This window comes from Myotis daubentonii, chromosome 12 (assembly GCF_963259705.1).
Source record: "Myotis daubentonii chromosome 12, mMyoDau2.1, whole genome shotgun sequence".
Lineage (NCBI taxonomy): Eukaryota > Metazoa > Chordata > Mammalia > Chiroptera > Vespertilionidae > Myotis > Myotis daubentonii.
In genome coordinates, this window is record NC_081851.1 from 17,315,489 (window position 1) to 17,332,017 (window position 16,529).

The following is a 16,529-nucleotide window of genomic DNA, read 5'->3' on the forward strand; positions in this document are numbered from 1 at the left end:
ATCACACCCTCCAGATATGGGACACAACTGTCAGCCATCAGAAGCACAAGTCACTGTTCAATAACTCAGTCAGGGAGAAAAACACCAGCCTATTGGGCACAACATGAGATCAGCTCTAACTTGCCTCTGCTAACAAACAGACTAGTCCAAAAGGCATCGGTAGTTGACAATTATTTTTTTTACTAAAGTAAGTTTTAACTCAGTTACATTATCAACAAACAATGAAATAAATTAAAACAATTTTGTCATCAAAGGCAAAGTTAGTTTAGGAGTAAAAGTTTGACATGTCACAAGTGGAAAATACTTTAAAATATTTTATAATTATACACAGATGATGCTTTTTCCTTAAATATCCTCTTATAAAACAATTGGAAAATTTTAAATAAACTATTTTGGTTAGATGACGTTGAGTTGAAAATTTTTGTTCAAATTAGACTTGCTTAAATAACCCCAACTTTTAACTGAGACTGAAATATGTTACATATATCGAATCATTATGTATACCTGAAATTATATCTCAATTTTTTAAAAAGTATGAATGACAAAGCCACAAGATGCTACCTACTTCTCTCTCAAGAAAATAAATAAAATACTGAAAAATATAATTGATGTAAGACTGTTTTTATAAATTTTAAATTAAATACTTTAACACTTGCCAACAATGTGTAAATGCCTGCTGTTATAAAGGTAAAAATGTCCGTGTTTAGTTGTAAGAAAAAAAAAGGACTGCTCTTTTTAATTAATTCATTGTTACTCCTTCTACTTTCACAACTATTATAATAGATTTTTAAATGACTGATTTTTTTTAAGTATGAGAAACATATATAATATGTCTGTTTCTTCTTATATTGAGACAGCCAACAGTAATTAAGGTATAAGCTTACTATAAGATAAAGATCCACAAAGCTGGTGCTAACAAGTAGACAACACTGCAATTATAAGTGAGATTTTTGGGTAGGCCAGTATGGAATTATTTACTTTTAACTTAATAGGCAATCAAGTTTTAACGTAATTTTTAAAAGAAACTGAGTATTACGGGTTAATATCATAAAGGATTTTTCTTAGCTGTTAAAGGAATGATTAGAGTAGATGAACACTACAGCCTCTCCCATTCAAAAGTACCTAATTCTTTAATTCCATGCTTCAGAAGACAATGGTTTAAAAAATTAGTGTCCAATTTCTTTTGATTTCCACTGTAGAACTTACGGGTTCCTCAAGAAACTATTTATCAAAAGTTTTCTACAGCCCTAGCTGGTTTTCCTCAGTTAGAGCGTTGGCCCGTGGACTGAATGGTCACAGGTTCGATTCCAGTCAAGGGCATGTACCTCAGTTGTCGGCTCAATCCCCGGCCTGCAACCGAGGTACATGCCTGGTTGGGGCATGTAAGGGAAGCAACCAATTGATGTTTCTCTGTGTCTCCCCTTTCCTTCCACTCTCTCTCTCTAAAAAAAAAAAAAAAAAAAATCAATGGGAAAAATATATCCTAGGGAGGGGTCCTCAAACTTTTTAAACAGGGGGGCCAGTTCACTGTCCCTCAGACTGTTGGAGGGCCGGACTATAGTTCAAAAAAAAAACACTATGAACAAATTGCTATGCACACTGCACGTATCTTATTTTGAAGTAAAAAAAACAAAACGGGAACAAATATAATATTTGTATTTGCATGTGGCCTGCAGGGCCTTAGTTTGAGGACCCCTGTCCTACGGTGAGGATCAACAACAACAACAAAAAGAAATCTACATTTGTAAGGTGGGGGGGAGGGGGGAAGAAATGGAAAGAATTAAGGCTAGAAACATTTCTTTCCATACATGTCTGTATATTTTTAAATCACAGGCCTGACTAGCATGTCTGAATCCACTTCCAAAGATTATATGAAAATAATTAAGAACAATTAAACCATTCCTAAATATTACAACACAGCTAATTTTCACATACCTGGCTTCATAACTGCAAGATGCAATTTCAGCCTTCGACAAAACAGAATCAATTCCATTAGTATGCGCAGAATCTTGATTCTCCCACAGTGATGAATCTGGTATATCTGCTTTAAAAATAATAAAATTTAATGATTATATGTTAAAAACTGGTTTTCCTTAACTTCCATTCAAAAGTATTTTTCATTCCTTTCTTATGCAAATAAATTTATAAATAAAAAATAAATGTATATATAAGTTGAGCAAACTCCAAATATAGTTTATGCCCATTGGTATTTATCTTATTTAATAAAAGGAAATTTGTAATTCTAAAATGGTTTTTTTACATTAAGTTTTCTACTAGCAGACAGATAAAAACTTGGAATAAATGGAAAGTATTCTGTTTTAATAATACTTTGTAAAAAATTATCAAAAGCTAAATATGAACTATCCCCTGAACCCAGTTTCTTGGATGGACAAGGATGAAAGGTGATCAGGATGATGAACCCCTCCTATAGCCTCAGAGGATTAAGTAGCGCTCTCTCATGGGAAACAGTTAAGGGAAAATATAAACCTCTCTAAATGTTCCTTGCTGTTTCCTAAAAGAACTGCAATACTTAAAACTAATTAACATGTTCAACAAAGATCAAATTCCTACAAGTCATTTGATCAAACAATAATTTAGTAGGTCATATACCATAAAAAAATTTCACCCTAAATTTAAGACTTTTCTTTTGAACATATGTCAGGTAAAAGAGCTTCACATTATCCCCCCTTCCAGAAAATTCTACTTTTGATTTAACAATGCAGGTTCAATTAAACATTAAGTGTGGTCAGAATACCAACTGCTTCATGGAAGGCAACTCTAGCCTAAATAGTACAGCTCACCAGTATCTCTTCCTATCCAAACCAAACTGCCTGCTTCACACACAAGTATAAGAGTCTGCGAACTACAGGCACTTCACTTCCTTTGGACCACCTTTGGCCTCCCTCATAACTGAGAAACAGATGAAAACACAGCTTTAGTTACAGTCTTGGATAATGGTATAGGCTCCAAGAAGAATAGGCTTTAAAAACATAATTCTAAAAACAGTCTCAGCTATAGTTCTATTATGAACAAAAATACCATTAGTTAGTAAAACCAGACCAATATACACCACTTCAGCTAATTCTAGACAAACCTATTCTGAGTATATTGTAGCAACGCAACTCAAAACTCAGCATTTCTCTTCGACTTTTTTCAGAGACATAATTTCCATAAAAAAAAATCAGCCAAGTTAAAGCACTACCAGAAAAACATGGCTAGGTGTCTGGCTTTCTGGGCTAAAACAACTGTTCCTGGTTTGACTCCAACAGTCAACATCTTTTTACAAACTATGCAACCCATATAAGCATTTCTGGATTCGGCACCCATACACGCAAAGCATAAATGCAAACCAAACTCCAAGGACTGGCATCTTAATGAGGCCATATCCCACTTACATAAAAAATAAAAACAGCAGAGTATATAATTAGAGCTATGATTTCTGATATATTGTGACTAATATGTGTTAAAGTATGACAAATTAAGGACAGAATGCAAAACAGACTACTTCTGAAGCGTCTTAGAAGACTACATAGCAGCTTTAATAGTCCATTACCCTAAGCTGAAAATCCTTGAGAATTTCAGGATTGTATCACAGTTCAAGAGGCTACAACTAAACAACAATAACAAAAAGTTGAAGCTTGAACAGCCACAACCAGCTGCTTTTCAAATGTATAACCATGAGTTATGCATTAAAAGTTGGGGAGTTAGATGACTTATATTTGAAAGGCTAAATAGTCTAAGATACCCGTCTTAAGAATTACAGAAACCATGCTTGAGGTGAGAACAGTATCTGAGGTCCCTGCGCTCCCAAGGCCCTGCCTGAGAGGCAGCGCCTGGGGCTCCCCCTGGCTGGGCTGGCTGACCTTTTCCACAGTGCAGCAGAGTGCGTGGATCCCTCCACCAGCGGAGTGAGTTGCTTCAAGGGAGATTCGGGGAAATGCAGGGACACACTGTCCTCACTGGAGGGCAAAGTAGAGAACTGCTCATCAAAACTTGACAAACTAGACGGGCACATGGAGAATGTGGAGGAACGGTTGGAGAAATCAGAGGCCAGGACCCAAGTCTGTGAAAAAGAAATCGCTGAGAATAAATCTATGGCTAGTACGAATTTTAAAACTGTTGTTCTTTAGAATGAACACTGAAGTTGTTGAAAGGACAGGAAACACTGCATCATGGAATCCCGGGAGGGATAAAAAGGCCCAACCATGATATCTCGAGTATAAAGGGATTCCAGATAATGAGGGTCATCAATGAGAAGTGGCATCACTGAGCATCGCTCAGGAGGCAGCTAACCAAAGGAAGCCACGATGGAGAGTCCTGCTTACACTGTTAGACAAGAGTTTCTGAATATGACCAATAAGAAAATAAAGCTTTTACAAAGGGCTAAAGATGCTACTTGGTCTAATACTCTGCCTAGACATACAAGTCAAAACATTAGAAATGAATTTATTTTTAAGGTTAGTGTGCAGAAGCCAAAGATTGTAATTCCTAACTTTATCCTCAAAATTTTACAATTTGGTATCATATCTAATAAGGACCCAGAGAAAGATAGGAAATAAAAAGGAAAGAGGAACAAGGGCATTGATAAAACAAGTACTAAGTAACAAGTTCTATGTGCAAACTTAGTTGCAACCAAACTTCATAATAAAGGGCAAACTATCCATTTTATATGTGACAAATATTTTCGTAAGCTCTTAATGGGTCAAAAGGCTTAGAACACAAAAGTGAATGACATGAAGTTAAGGGAAAGAATATAAAGTACAAAGTATCATATTCATCTCTTCTAGTGACAAAAAATCTTTTTGACAGTTTTCAAAGGCAAGTGAAATTTCAATATTTCTCCTAATATTTACCTTCCAGTTTACCATCCACACAAGAGGTGGAGGGATGTGAATTAGAAAAGGTCATTACAATGTCATGAAAATCCAGTGGCCAAACTGATGAAGACCAGTAACAGTAAGTTTTGTTAACAAACTGTTTATGGTCAGATCATTTGTGAATGAAAGGAAAGAGTAAGAGGACTGGCTCTCAGCTACTCCTAAGAAAAGCTTGCTTGACAAGGTCAAAATTCCAGATGCAAACTGTGGAAATAAGAATGTGTGTGGCAAACACATTTTTACCCAGAAACTGAGCACTGAGTACCTGAGAGATGTTACTGACTAGTATGCACATAATATTTTCTCCTTCTTTTAACGTTCATTCAGTAAGTTTTTACTAATGTCCAATATGTGACAAGTGTTGTGCATTTCCTTAAGCTACTTGGTTTCTAATACCACACAGAAAATACAGAAAGAAAACCACAAAACCATACGACCAATACTTATGAAACTGCCCATATTGTCAAATACCGCAATACAACTAAATCTCAATAAGCTCAAAATATTCACTACCTCAATATCTATTCATGACACTCAAAATATTAGAACCTTAAAAATCTCTTAAAAGATTTAAAGACCGAGAAAAGCTTTAGGTAATCTGGAAAGTACAGACACACGTGAAGCATAAAGATGTACTAGTATGTATCTACAATTGTTTTCTTTTATACCTGTACCATGTAAACAGATAATCACAACCAACAAAAAAGATTAATCCAAAAAAAAAGGCCTTTGTGATGTCAACTAGCTTTCCTATGGCCTTAATTTCATTGAGATCATTGCTAAAACAAACTTAAGGTTTCATAACTGAAAATTTAGGGACCTGAAATAATTGGGATGAAATTTAACTGCACACTTTCCATTCCACTGTACAGCTAATTTCTGACTATTTTCTCATTAGCATTTTTCTGACAAACAAAAAATTTTTTTGACAAACTAAAACATTTTTTGGCTTTGCAAACATCCACGAAGAAACTGATTAATGTTAAAGAATTTAATTTCTAAGCAAATACTTCTCAGGGAATATACTCAGGAGAAAAAAAACCCACAAGAAAATCTTAATAGTATTTTGATAAATTTGATTTTTATTTTATTTATAGCCAAAACTTAAAAGCCAGAGAGATAAGAAAATGTTTCTAATATGAAATAGGTTCAACAAAGATATGAGGAATGATTGCTGATATTTATCTTCTTAGTCCAGTAAACTGAAGTCCTACTCTATATTACTCCACTGCCTCATACAAGTCTTCAGCAGCATAAACTTTAGCGTCTTTACTGTAATCAGTGATCAAACAACTAGCAATTAACTTGCGAGTCTAGAAGCTTCCACAAAATAATGCCCATGATTTTTATCCCCAATCTAAATTTATACAAAGCAAACTAATCACAACTTTTAAAACATTTTTCACTCTCTGTCCCAGGAAAATATCATCATCCAATTCAACCAAGCAAAACTATAAATCAGTCGTAGATATTATTACATTTCAATTTTGCTTTAAGGTATCACTGACACCTTAGAGCACTTGAATGAAAAGGTTAATTAATTCAACTGCTTTTGTTGCTGTAACGACAATACCAACAGCAAAAGCCAGAAATCTTCAACAGGAGCACTACGCCGTCAGAGAGAGCTCATGATTTGTACCTGCTTTGCCTTTCAGGATTTTATTCTGGTAATACTGCCACTCCAACTGGGGGTTAGCTCCAGGACGCAGAGGTGCCCTTCCTGTGCCTCTGTTACTTGTAACAGCCACGGGTTTCCCTGGGAGGAAAAGAATAAAATTATTTTAAAATCTAAGTACAGGGAAGTTAAGAACACTAACAATATGTAAAGGAAAAATTTTCCAAAGATTTAAAAAACATGACATTTTTTCTTTAGCTCTATTTAGGCATTAATCCATAAAGGAGCTATTATTATCTTTGAATATTATCAATCACCATGTACAAATCATTTAAGTTTCTCAGCACACCCCAAAAAAGTAAACTACTGACAATTTGGATGCATTTATTCAACTTTAAAACAACATTATCACCTAGCTTTCCATGGTTTTTGTTTGGTTTTTTACAGTTGGAAAACAGGCAACTCAGATCCTAGGTTCAGACTGGAGGGGCTAAGGAGAGAAGGAACTAACTAATCTAGATTTTTAATATTTCCAATATCAGAAAAACAGAGCAATACCTAAACAAACCTAATTTTACAGCAAGAGACACAACATATATGCAGAGGAATCACAACCTCACCTACTATTTAATCAAATGTTCAGTATATAGTCCTATTTTGGTTTTTTATAAAAATGTTTCAGTATCACTTCTGCATGTGTGTGTTAAGTTATGAGATAACTGTAACTTCTAAAACTACAGCATAATTACTTCACACATATTTTACTGGACGCATTTGTTCTAAGAACAAAAATTAATAAATAATAAAGAAGTCACTAATGGGCTAAATCAATTTTTTAACATTTAAATACTCCTTTTAGAGGTGAAGCAGCAACTACTTGTGACAAAAATAAAGCTCTGGTATTAATCCCAGTAGCTCTGTGCTGTCCATAAGGGAAGAACTGACTCTCCGAAGAAAATGTTACATCTCTCAGACACAGAAGGAACCACTGAAAAATCCAGAATAAGTATATTTTAAAGTACTGGTTAAGCTAACAAATATTTGAAATTCAATTAAAACAAAGACTGCAAAATGACAACATATTTTAGTGATATTCAGTAACACAAAATTACAATTAAAAAACTGGAATGTTCACTATGTACAGAATAGTTATTTATTCAAGAGGAAGCATTAAAGACATATGCTACCATAAAAATTCCCATTTACTAACAAAGTAATAGTAAATAAAAATGAAAATATGGAAAATGCCCAATGCAGGTCCCTGCCTACATTAGTCTAAGACAGCCGTGGGCAAACTACGGCCCACGGGCCGGCCCGTTTGAAATGAATAAAACTAAAAAAAAAAAAAGACCATACCCTTTTATGTCATGATGTTTACTTTGAATTTATATTAGTTCACACAAACACTCCATCCATGCTTTGTTCCGGCCCTCCGGTCCAGTTTAAGAACCCATTGTGGTCCTTGAGTCAAAAAGTTTGCCCGCCCCTGGTCTAAGACGACAGAGCCTTCAGTTTAAGAGTTCTTCCCTAAAGACCTGATTTCTATAGGCAGAAAAACGTATTTCTCATGATAAGAGTCCAGAAAATTTAGAAGCAGGAATTGATTCTGCCAAGGAAAATTAGAAATACTTCTTAAAAAATATTTTATGGCCCAGCATGGCTCAGTGGTTGAGCATCGACCTATAAACCAGGAGGTCATGGTTCCATTCCCGGTCAGAGCACGTGCCCCGGCTGCAAGCTTGATCCCCGGTGGGGGCGTGCAGGAAGCAGCCAATCAATGATTCTCTCTCATGGTTGATATTTCTATTTTTCTCTCCCTCTCCCTTCCTCTCTGAAATCAATAAAAATATATTTAAAAATAGATATTTTGTGATCCTTAGAATATATATTTATTTATAATAACATATTAAGTTTCTGAAAACATAAAAAAGAATACAGACCTTTGAGATCTGGCCTATTTCGTATACCCACTGATACAAAGAAGCAATCCATATCAACATGCATTATACAGCTCTGATGTCTGGGTGAACTCAATACTGACATATTTCCTAGAAGGAAAAAGAGAATGTTCAAAACCCGAACTAATTTTTAATATAAAAGTAACAGGTCTAGTTAATTTTACAAATTTTATTTTTAAGTGCTTACAAGTAGGAGTCTTAAAAAATATAGAATCTATTATAGATTATTTCTATCACCTCAAGAAAAGGAAAATCTCAGTTTCTTTAGCTCTAAAAGTAGTTCAGATACAGACTGAGCTTCCCAATAATTAAAATCAATTGTGAAAATACCATGTTTTCTTCCTAGCGTATATTCTAATAAAGTCTCAAATTAACAGTTTGTCTAATGCTTAACATTTCTGTGTGCTATTTTATAAAATGTATAAAGGTGTTTTTATATACTTAGTTACATAGAGCTCAGTAACTTCAAATGTAGTCTACAAATATTCTTTGATAAAATAAAAACTGCTGCTATTAATGAGTGCTTGGTAGGTGTCAACCACTGTTGCAGGAGGTTTACATGTGAGAATTTCAACACTATGAGACAGGCAATCTTATTATCCTTATTTTACAGATAATAACTTGCTTATTAAGTCACACAGCCAGTAAGAGACTGAGCTGGCATTCAATCCCATGCAGTCTGATTCAGAGCCCTCAAGCCACGATAAAGTTGTTCTAAACAGACACACCTAAAAAAATAACTTAAGAAGCAAAAATCTATGTATAAATTCTCTTCATGCATTAAAACACTATCAAAAGTCAGCTCTAACGCTTATATGAGTGTTCTCTCCTAAGGTCTCTGGCTTCTAATCATCCTGAGCAACAGGGAGGCCATCGGGTTAGTTTAACTCTAATCCAGCCACAACCAGAGCTTTCCTCCATATCAGTCTCACCCTACCCTTTCCCCTAGCCCTGCAGGGTGGACAGCCTTGGAAATATGACCCCTGAGATTATATAAAGTTCTGGCCTCGTAAAGGAGTTTTCCTCTGGTGGATTAAAGAATACTAATAATGAAGGTTTCTCTTCACAACAGGCTTCCAAAAACTTACATCTACTGCCCAAAAGGTTCAGGCCACTCCATTTACTAAATTCTGACTGCAACGCATTTACCTAGTTCTGTATCACTGGTTCTCAACCTGTGGGTAGCGACCCCTTTGGCGGTCAAATGACCCTTTCACAGGGGTCGCCTAAATCCATCAGCATATCAGATATTTACATTATGATTCATAACAGTAGCAACATTACAGTTATGAAGTAGCAATGAAAATAATTTTGTGGTTGGGTCACAACATGAGGAACTGTATTTAAAGGGCCAGAAGGTTGAGAACCACTGTTCTATATGCAAGGCACTGAGCCTTTGTTCATGGTATCTTCCTTAAGTTCCCAACCCCACCAGGTGAGCATGATGGAATAGCATTCCACTGCTGGGAGGAAACTGAGACTCAGAGAGGGGAACTGATGTGCCCATGGTCTTGCTTCATGAGAGTAAGAGTTAGGGTTGCGTCAGAGTATGTCATCTAACTCCAAAGCCACACAACTCCTTACTACCTTCTATATTACCTTCAAAATTGACTTATAAATCTTAACAATATTAATTCTGCTGCATTAAAGTATTATATAAACAATGTAAACAACCCAAAATAATGGTTTTAAATATTCAAGTAGTACAGAATGCATATATCAAATACCTATTGAGTACTTTCATACAAAATTTCCCATTTTATTCCCATTCATGTAACTAATGCATATGAATTCTTTGAAGCTTTCAAAATTAAATGACCTTTAGGTTACAAGGCCAATACCTGTAACATTATTCTGAAATATTTCAGAAATAACAAAAAGCATTTAAGAATATATCAACCAGCAAAACACATTAAAAAAAGAGAGTTCCCTCACTTCCTAGGGCAGAACCATGAGCTTCTCTCTGTACCTCAGTTTCCACAGCTATAACTTAAAGGGTAATAGTAGATGTTCTCAGAGATCCCTTCCCCTTGGGGGGGGGGGGCGCGGGAGGGGATGTATAATCTGTAAAAAGCAACTAAAACCTCAAACCAGATACTAATTTATAATAACTGGTACAGAAATATAGCTTATTATTTTTGGTTTTGTTATTTTGGTAAGTAAAAAAATTACAATTAACCGATCTACTTATATGTGAAAATACTTAATCCTTCTAAAAGTTTACCACTGCAATTATAACAACTATGTCAAAGTTATTTAATTATTTAAAAATCATTATGATGCAAGCTTTTAGAAATTAACAGTTACTCTTACCAAACCAATTCATTCTTACAGGACTTTAAGCACTCAATATAATACGTTATCTTTTACATAGTTCAAAACTTAAACAACTGGTAATGTCTACATGATGAATGAATGTTGAAAACCTTGTTACTGTTGAAATTAGCTAGAAAATATCAGCTACACTAAAACCTAATTTTGTAAAAATTATTCCAATAAATAAGTTTTCTATAATATTATTCTTTCTGTAAACTATATAACTTGCTGTTGCCAAAGACTTTTAAGCTTAGTATTGATCAGCATACCAATGATAGCTTAAGAACAAAATGATCAAGAAAAGCTGTTGATTAAGAAAACAATTTTAGTATCTACCTGTGTCAGTTACAACAAGGGCAGACCTGCCTGTTTTCATTTTTTTTAACTTTTCCCTTCCTGGGAAGATACCATTACTTTGTCTTTGTAGGGTATTGACAAACTCAGTCAATTCACACTTCCACGTTGATATGTGATGCAGTCTTGAACGAGAATAGAAGTCTGAAATAAAACTGCAGTCTGAGGGTCGGGATGGCACTGAAGGTGCTGTCTTGCTAAGAGTAGGTCCTGAAGTGCTTTTTGTGCTTGAAGGCCCCTGAACAGTGGAGTAGTGAGCACCATTTATTTTAGTGTTAGTGTGCAAAGATGATAATGAGAAGGAATTAGTTCTGTGTGGATTCCGCATGGCATCTGTGTTCCTGGTGCTTTGTTGCGACAGCTGCACACTGCAGTCTCTGAAGTCGGTGCTGCTATTCTCAGCCTTCTCCTCCCTCTGGGTAGAGTCTGGAGAAAGCCTGCTGGCAACACTGTTGCCTACAGGCACCCAGCAATCCTGTATCTTTAAGGCACCATTAGAGCTATGAGTGTGGCCATTGAAAATGGCAGGGCTGTCTCTGTGAGGCGGAATCCCGTTTTGTTTCCTTTCTGGAAAGATCTGCTCCAGCTCCGCAAAACTAAAATCACTACTTGCATCTTCTTCATTCCAACTGTTCATTCCATTGGCTTTGATTTCTTTTTCTGTCTCAAGCTCCTTAATTACGTGATTTCTAAAGCAGGGAAAAAGTGTTCTTAAATTAATAATGTCTTACTTTCAAGCTAAAATAATTTTTCATTTAAATATTGTCTTGGTGATACACACTTTGATACCCCCAACCCCCACTCCAAAAACTGAAAAATTAAGCCACAAGTTTTATATTCTTTTTCTTCCAACAAAGGATAATTTTTGCTAAACCAAAGTAGCAAGAAAACTAGGAAAACTCTAGAACATTCACAGCCTTTTAGTTTTTATTAAGCTTTAGACAACACCAAAGAAGACATACAATGGATTCTTATCAGGTTAAGAAAAATCCAAAAAACTATTTTCAACTACGCTTCCTACCAAAAATTAAATGGAATTTGTAAGCTCTAAATACCCAGTTTGTAACAGTGTCTGGCATGTACTAGGCAGTCAATAAATATTCCCTAAATTATTGCAATATGAACAAACTCCCATAAAATAGGTAAGAAAGTTTGAGTTCTTAATTCCTCCTTTTAATTCCAGTTTTATGTAAGGCATTTTTTCAGCAAATTAAATCCAATATGCTACAACACTGAGGACAGTATTAGTTCCACTGAGGACAAGCCTGACAGACCATATTCATTAATCCATTAATGGGGCCAACTTTTGTACAAATGGATAAAAAAGAAAGAACCAGGTCAATGTGCATGGCTAGCTCAGTCAGACTTATACCTAGAAAAATGAGGACACTTGCCCTTGTAATGAGGAAAATGGCATTTCATTTATAAAAAAGCAAATTTAGATACCAAGGTGGTCCAAGGTAATCTGGACCAAGTCTCCTGATAACAAGTTTATAAATGCAGGACCAATGACAAATGTCATGCTAAATTTACATCCTGGCTCCTCTAATGTTTGCTTGGTAATGCTCTATAATAAAGACAAAATTCATTTGCATTCAAGAATCACCTAAGTAAAAAAACCCAAAAACCTGAATTATGGAGCAATAATTCATTCTTAGAAACAACCAAAGTGTTAATCTAATTACATTTCAGATTTCAGATAAGGGAGCCATAGTCATAGGTGAGATTACCACAGTATTACCAGGTTTAATCTAAAGTCCCTCATCCTAATATCAACATGGTATATTAGCAATGACAGTCTGAATACACAGAAAAACCGCATTCATCAGAACATTACCACCCATTTCTGGGTTGGTTCAGGCTCAGGCTGATCATCTCATGGAATAGGACAGCCAACTCTGAGTACATCCAACCTTACAAATGATTATGCCAGTGGCAAGGGGAAAAGAAAACCAACTGAAAACAATTAAAAGAAGAAGGAAAAAAAGTCTAATTTTGTTACATGTCAGAGAAAGTCTGCCTTTGAGATAAAGAGAAAGCTATGGAGCAAAATGTCACACAAAAGAAATTTGTAAAATGTATTGAACATACCGAAAAACAAAGATTATAGTAAGTAACAAAAGTGAAGTTAGAAAAGTCTTAACATCTATTTTTCTGTGTCACAAATAAGATCCTTCATATTTTACTAGCAACACAAGCAACAAAAATGCATATATTAGCAGAAAACACCTTGCAAATACACATTCTTTTTGTTTTTCAGTCTAGACAAGTGGATATTTACAAAGTAGCTATACAGGAAATATATAATCAGTAAAGATATATTTAGTAGGCAATAGTGTAAAAGTATTAAGAAGTAAAATCTAATAAGTAAATTTTTCCTAACATTGACACCAAGAATTTCAAAAAACACATATAGGCCCCCTTATCTGCAGTTTCACTTTCCACAGTTTCAGTTACCCGCAATCAGCTGTGGTCTGAAAATATCAGATATACAATTCCAGAAAGAAACAATTCGTAAGTTTTAAATTGTGCACCTTCCTGAGTAGCCTCATTACTGAGGCATTTTATCATCTCATATCATAAGCAGGGTGCGTATAGTACAATAAGGTATTTTAGAGAGACTTTATTCATTTAACTTTTACTACAGTTTATTATTATAACTGTTCTATTTTACTTTTAGTTATTATTGTCAATCTCTTACTGTGCCTAATTTATAAATTAAACTTTTATCATACGTGTGTATGCACAGGAAAAAACACTGTATATATGGTATTTGTACTATCCATGGTTTTAGTCATCTACTGGGAGTCTTGGAACATAATCCCCTGTGAATAAGGGGGAACTACTGTGTCTATTTTTCTACTTTTATTAGTGTGAGAAAAAAAATATGAAGTTATGTATTCAAATGTTTTCTGGTATTACTTGTACACCTTCATAGTACTAAAAAAATTAAAAGTTTTAGGTAACATGAAATCATCTGAATATGCTTATAAATGAATACATGTTAAATAACAACAAAAACTACAGAAGGCAGTGATATTGGATACTCCCAGGTTAGATTCCTGGTCTTGTTGAGAAAAGATATATCCAATTCCCAAAGCAAGCAACTTAATAAATAAGGAGAAGGCTGATGGTAATAATGAACCACCTGATATACAAGTTAAGGTAACACACCAATTAATTTAAAATCAACTTACCCAGGATTATTGCAATTAAAGCTTAAACCAATATATGTGTAAAAATCAGTCACATGGGATAAACTCTAGATTCACCTTGAACTCTATAACATTTATGGTCACCAACTAAATTTTTATTAATATTAAATATTTACATATTTAGAACTGTTATGAATTTGGAATTTTTCAAAAATAACCTGGAAATATTAACATTTTTATTAATTGGCTTTCTATGCATGACACATAACAAAAGTATAACTGGCATAGCTAATTCAGTTTTTGAGAAAGCAACATTCTTATCAAATTTCTTGTAAGGAAATAATTACATTCAGAAAAATCTACAGAAAATTTTACTTCTAATAATTTAAGATCCATTAGTTTAACATGGGAATTTAAAACAACTGAAAAACCTTTCCTGTTTATATTTTATTTATGAAACTTTCATGATAAAAACAATTTCTTGGTAAGACACCCACACACCTATTTCTGCCTGTGTAGCATAGGTGAATGGCCAGGTTATACAGCTATTTCTATCTTCAGCAGAGCAGGAACCATACCCAGTGCTAAAAGCAAGCTTTGCAGCGTTACCACCCTAGACAAACTTACACCCTGTTGTTAAGCTGTTTGGCTCCATTGCTTGGACCAGGCACCGGGTCCTCAGGTTTGCATACAGGATTGAAGTTGAGACTTTTCTGCACAGTGGACTGCTTGCTGTACAGCTGATAGGGAATGTAGGACAGGAGTCGTCCAGCTTTGATGCTGCAACAAAAAGTAATAGCAACGTATGAGTTCAATAGTTGGGGGAAATGAGGTTTCCATGAAAAAGCAACGTTCTTAATGATGGGAGTATTTCACTAGCAAGCCATCTTTCCTATTAGTCCTCTCCCTCTGTGTTTGTGATTCTAATATACTTTGAAGAATGACATTCCATCCATGAAAAGACACATCTGAGATTTTAAAAATCAGTAGCCAACAATCCTATGAGGCAAAACAACAACTACAGAGTAAGATGAGAAAAGCAAGAGTTGGATTAGCTAATATTTTTATCTTGACTTTAACATTGACTACAATTTCCCCTCAAATAATTGTACAATCATCAATACTTTCTCAAATCCCATCTCACATAGTAAGTTTTCCCAGAATAAGTAAATTAGATGAGGATTCCCAATTTCCACAATTCATGTTAGGTCTATTAAATGTGAAAAATTCTAAAAGAGCCCTGGCCGGCATGGCTCAGTGGTTAGAGTGTCAGCCTATGCACCAAGGATCTCCCGGTACGATTTCCGGTTAAGGGCACTTACCTGAGTTGCAGGTTTGCTCCCTGCCTCCAGGTGCGCATGTGCAGGAGGCAGCCCATCCATGTGTCTCTCTCACACTGACATCCCCTTCCTACCTCCCCTTCCCCAAACCTCTCCCTTCCACTCTCTCTAAAAAAAAAAAAAAAAAAAAAAAAAAAAAAAAATCAATGGAAAAAATATTCTCTGTGGGTGAGGATAAAAAAAAGGGACAAAATCAAAATGAAGGACCTCAACTTTAATAGTAATAAAGAATTTATACTATTTTAATGGAAGAGTGACTGAGACAAGGCCATTTGAGGATATGAACTCTATGAGGGCAGAAGCTATTTGTAATATCCTCTTCCAAATGTTCATTACCTACTAAACATAACCAGTAAAAACCAGAGTAACACTAGTATTATTATAATACTGGGTAGTACTAGCACATTAACTGACACTCCCAAACAACTATTCTTTTGTTCTGCGTAACTAAAACTAATTTGATTGCCATCTTAAAATCTGATTTTTAATAAATTAATAAATTATTAAAATAAATTAAATTATATATGGTTACTATACCATTTAAAATATTTTCAATTTAAAATAGCCAACCAATAAATATACTATACTTATGCTAACATCCAAATTTTACAACAGGTCTTTAAGTATCAGAAAATGTTTCTAGAAACATTTCTGGCTTTAAACCTAAAATGAATACTAAGAAAGTCATATTTTAATTATTTAGAAAAAAAATAATAAGTAACAGACTAAATATACTTTATTATGTCATAAATCCAAGAGCTTGACATCTAATTTTCTCAAAGGATACTACTACAAAACATGTAAGAAATGACTGAATTAGCTAACAAAAAAATAATTTAAAATACTGAGTCAACTCAGAACATAGGAAAAGGTGATGATATATGCTAAAAATGAACTACAAAATGTTAGTCTAT

At 34.6% G+C, this 16,529-nt stretch overlaps 1 protein-coding gene across 9 annotated transcripts in view; it reads right to left on the reverse strand.

Annotated features, from left to right (window-relative positions):
* REV1 (REV1 DNA directed polymerase) overlaps positions 1–16,529 on the reverse strand; it is a 108,970-nt gene that overhangs the window by 29,563 nt on the left and 62,878 nt on the right. For 6 of the 9 annotated variants that reach the window (XR_009447882.1, XM_059658973.1, XM_059658971.1 and 3 more), the window contains 5 exons: positions 14,903–15,055; positions 11,103–11,809; positions 8,433–8,540; positions 6,517–6,633; positions 1,936–2,044 (listed from right to left, as the gene is read on the reverse strand). Coding sequence is in view for 7 of the 9 variants with exons in the window: in XM_059658973.1 (XP_059514956.1) it covers positions 1,936–2,044; positions 6,517–6,633; positions 8,433–8,540; positions 11,103–11,809; positions 14,903–15,055 (1,194 nt within the window). In the remaining 2 variants the exon portion in view is untranslated. Of the gene's footprint in view, positions 1–1,935; positions 2,045–3,863; positions 3,883–6,516; positions 6,634–8,432; positions 8,541–11,102; positions 11,810–14,902; positions 15,056–16,529 lie in introns of those variants that run through there. The other 3 variants (XM_059658978.1, XM_059658977.1, XM_059658981.1) reach the window with 3 other exon arrangements.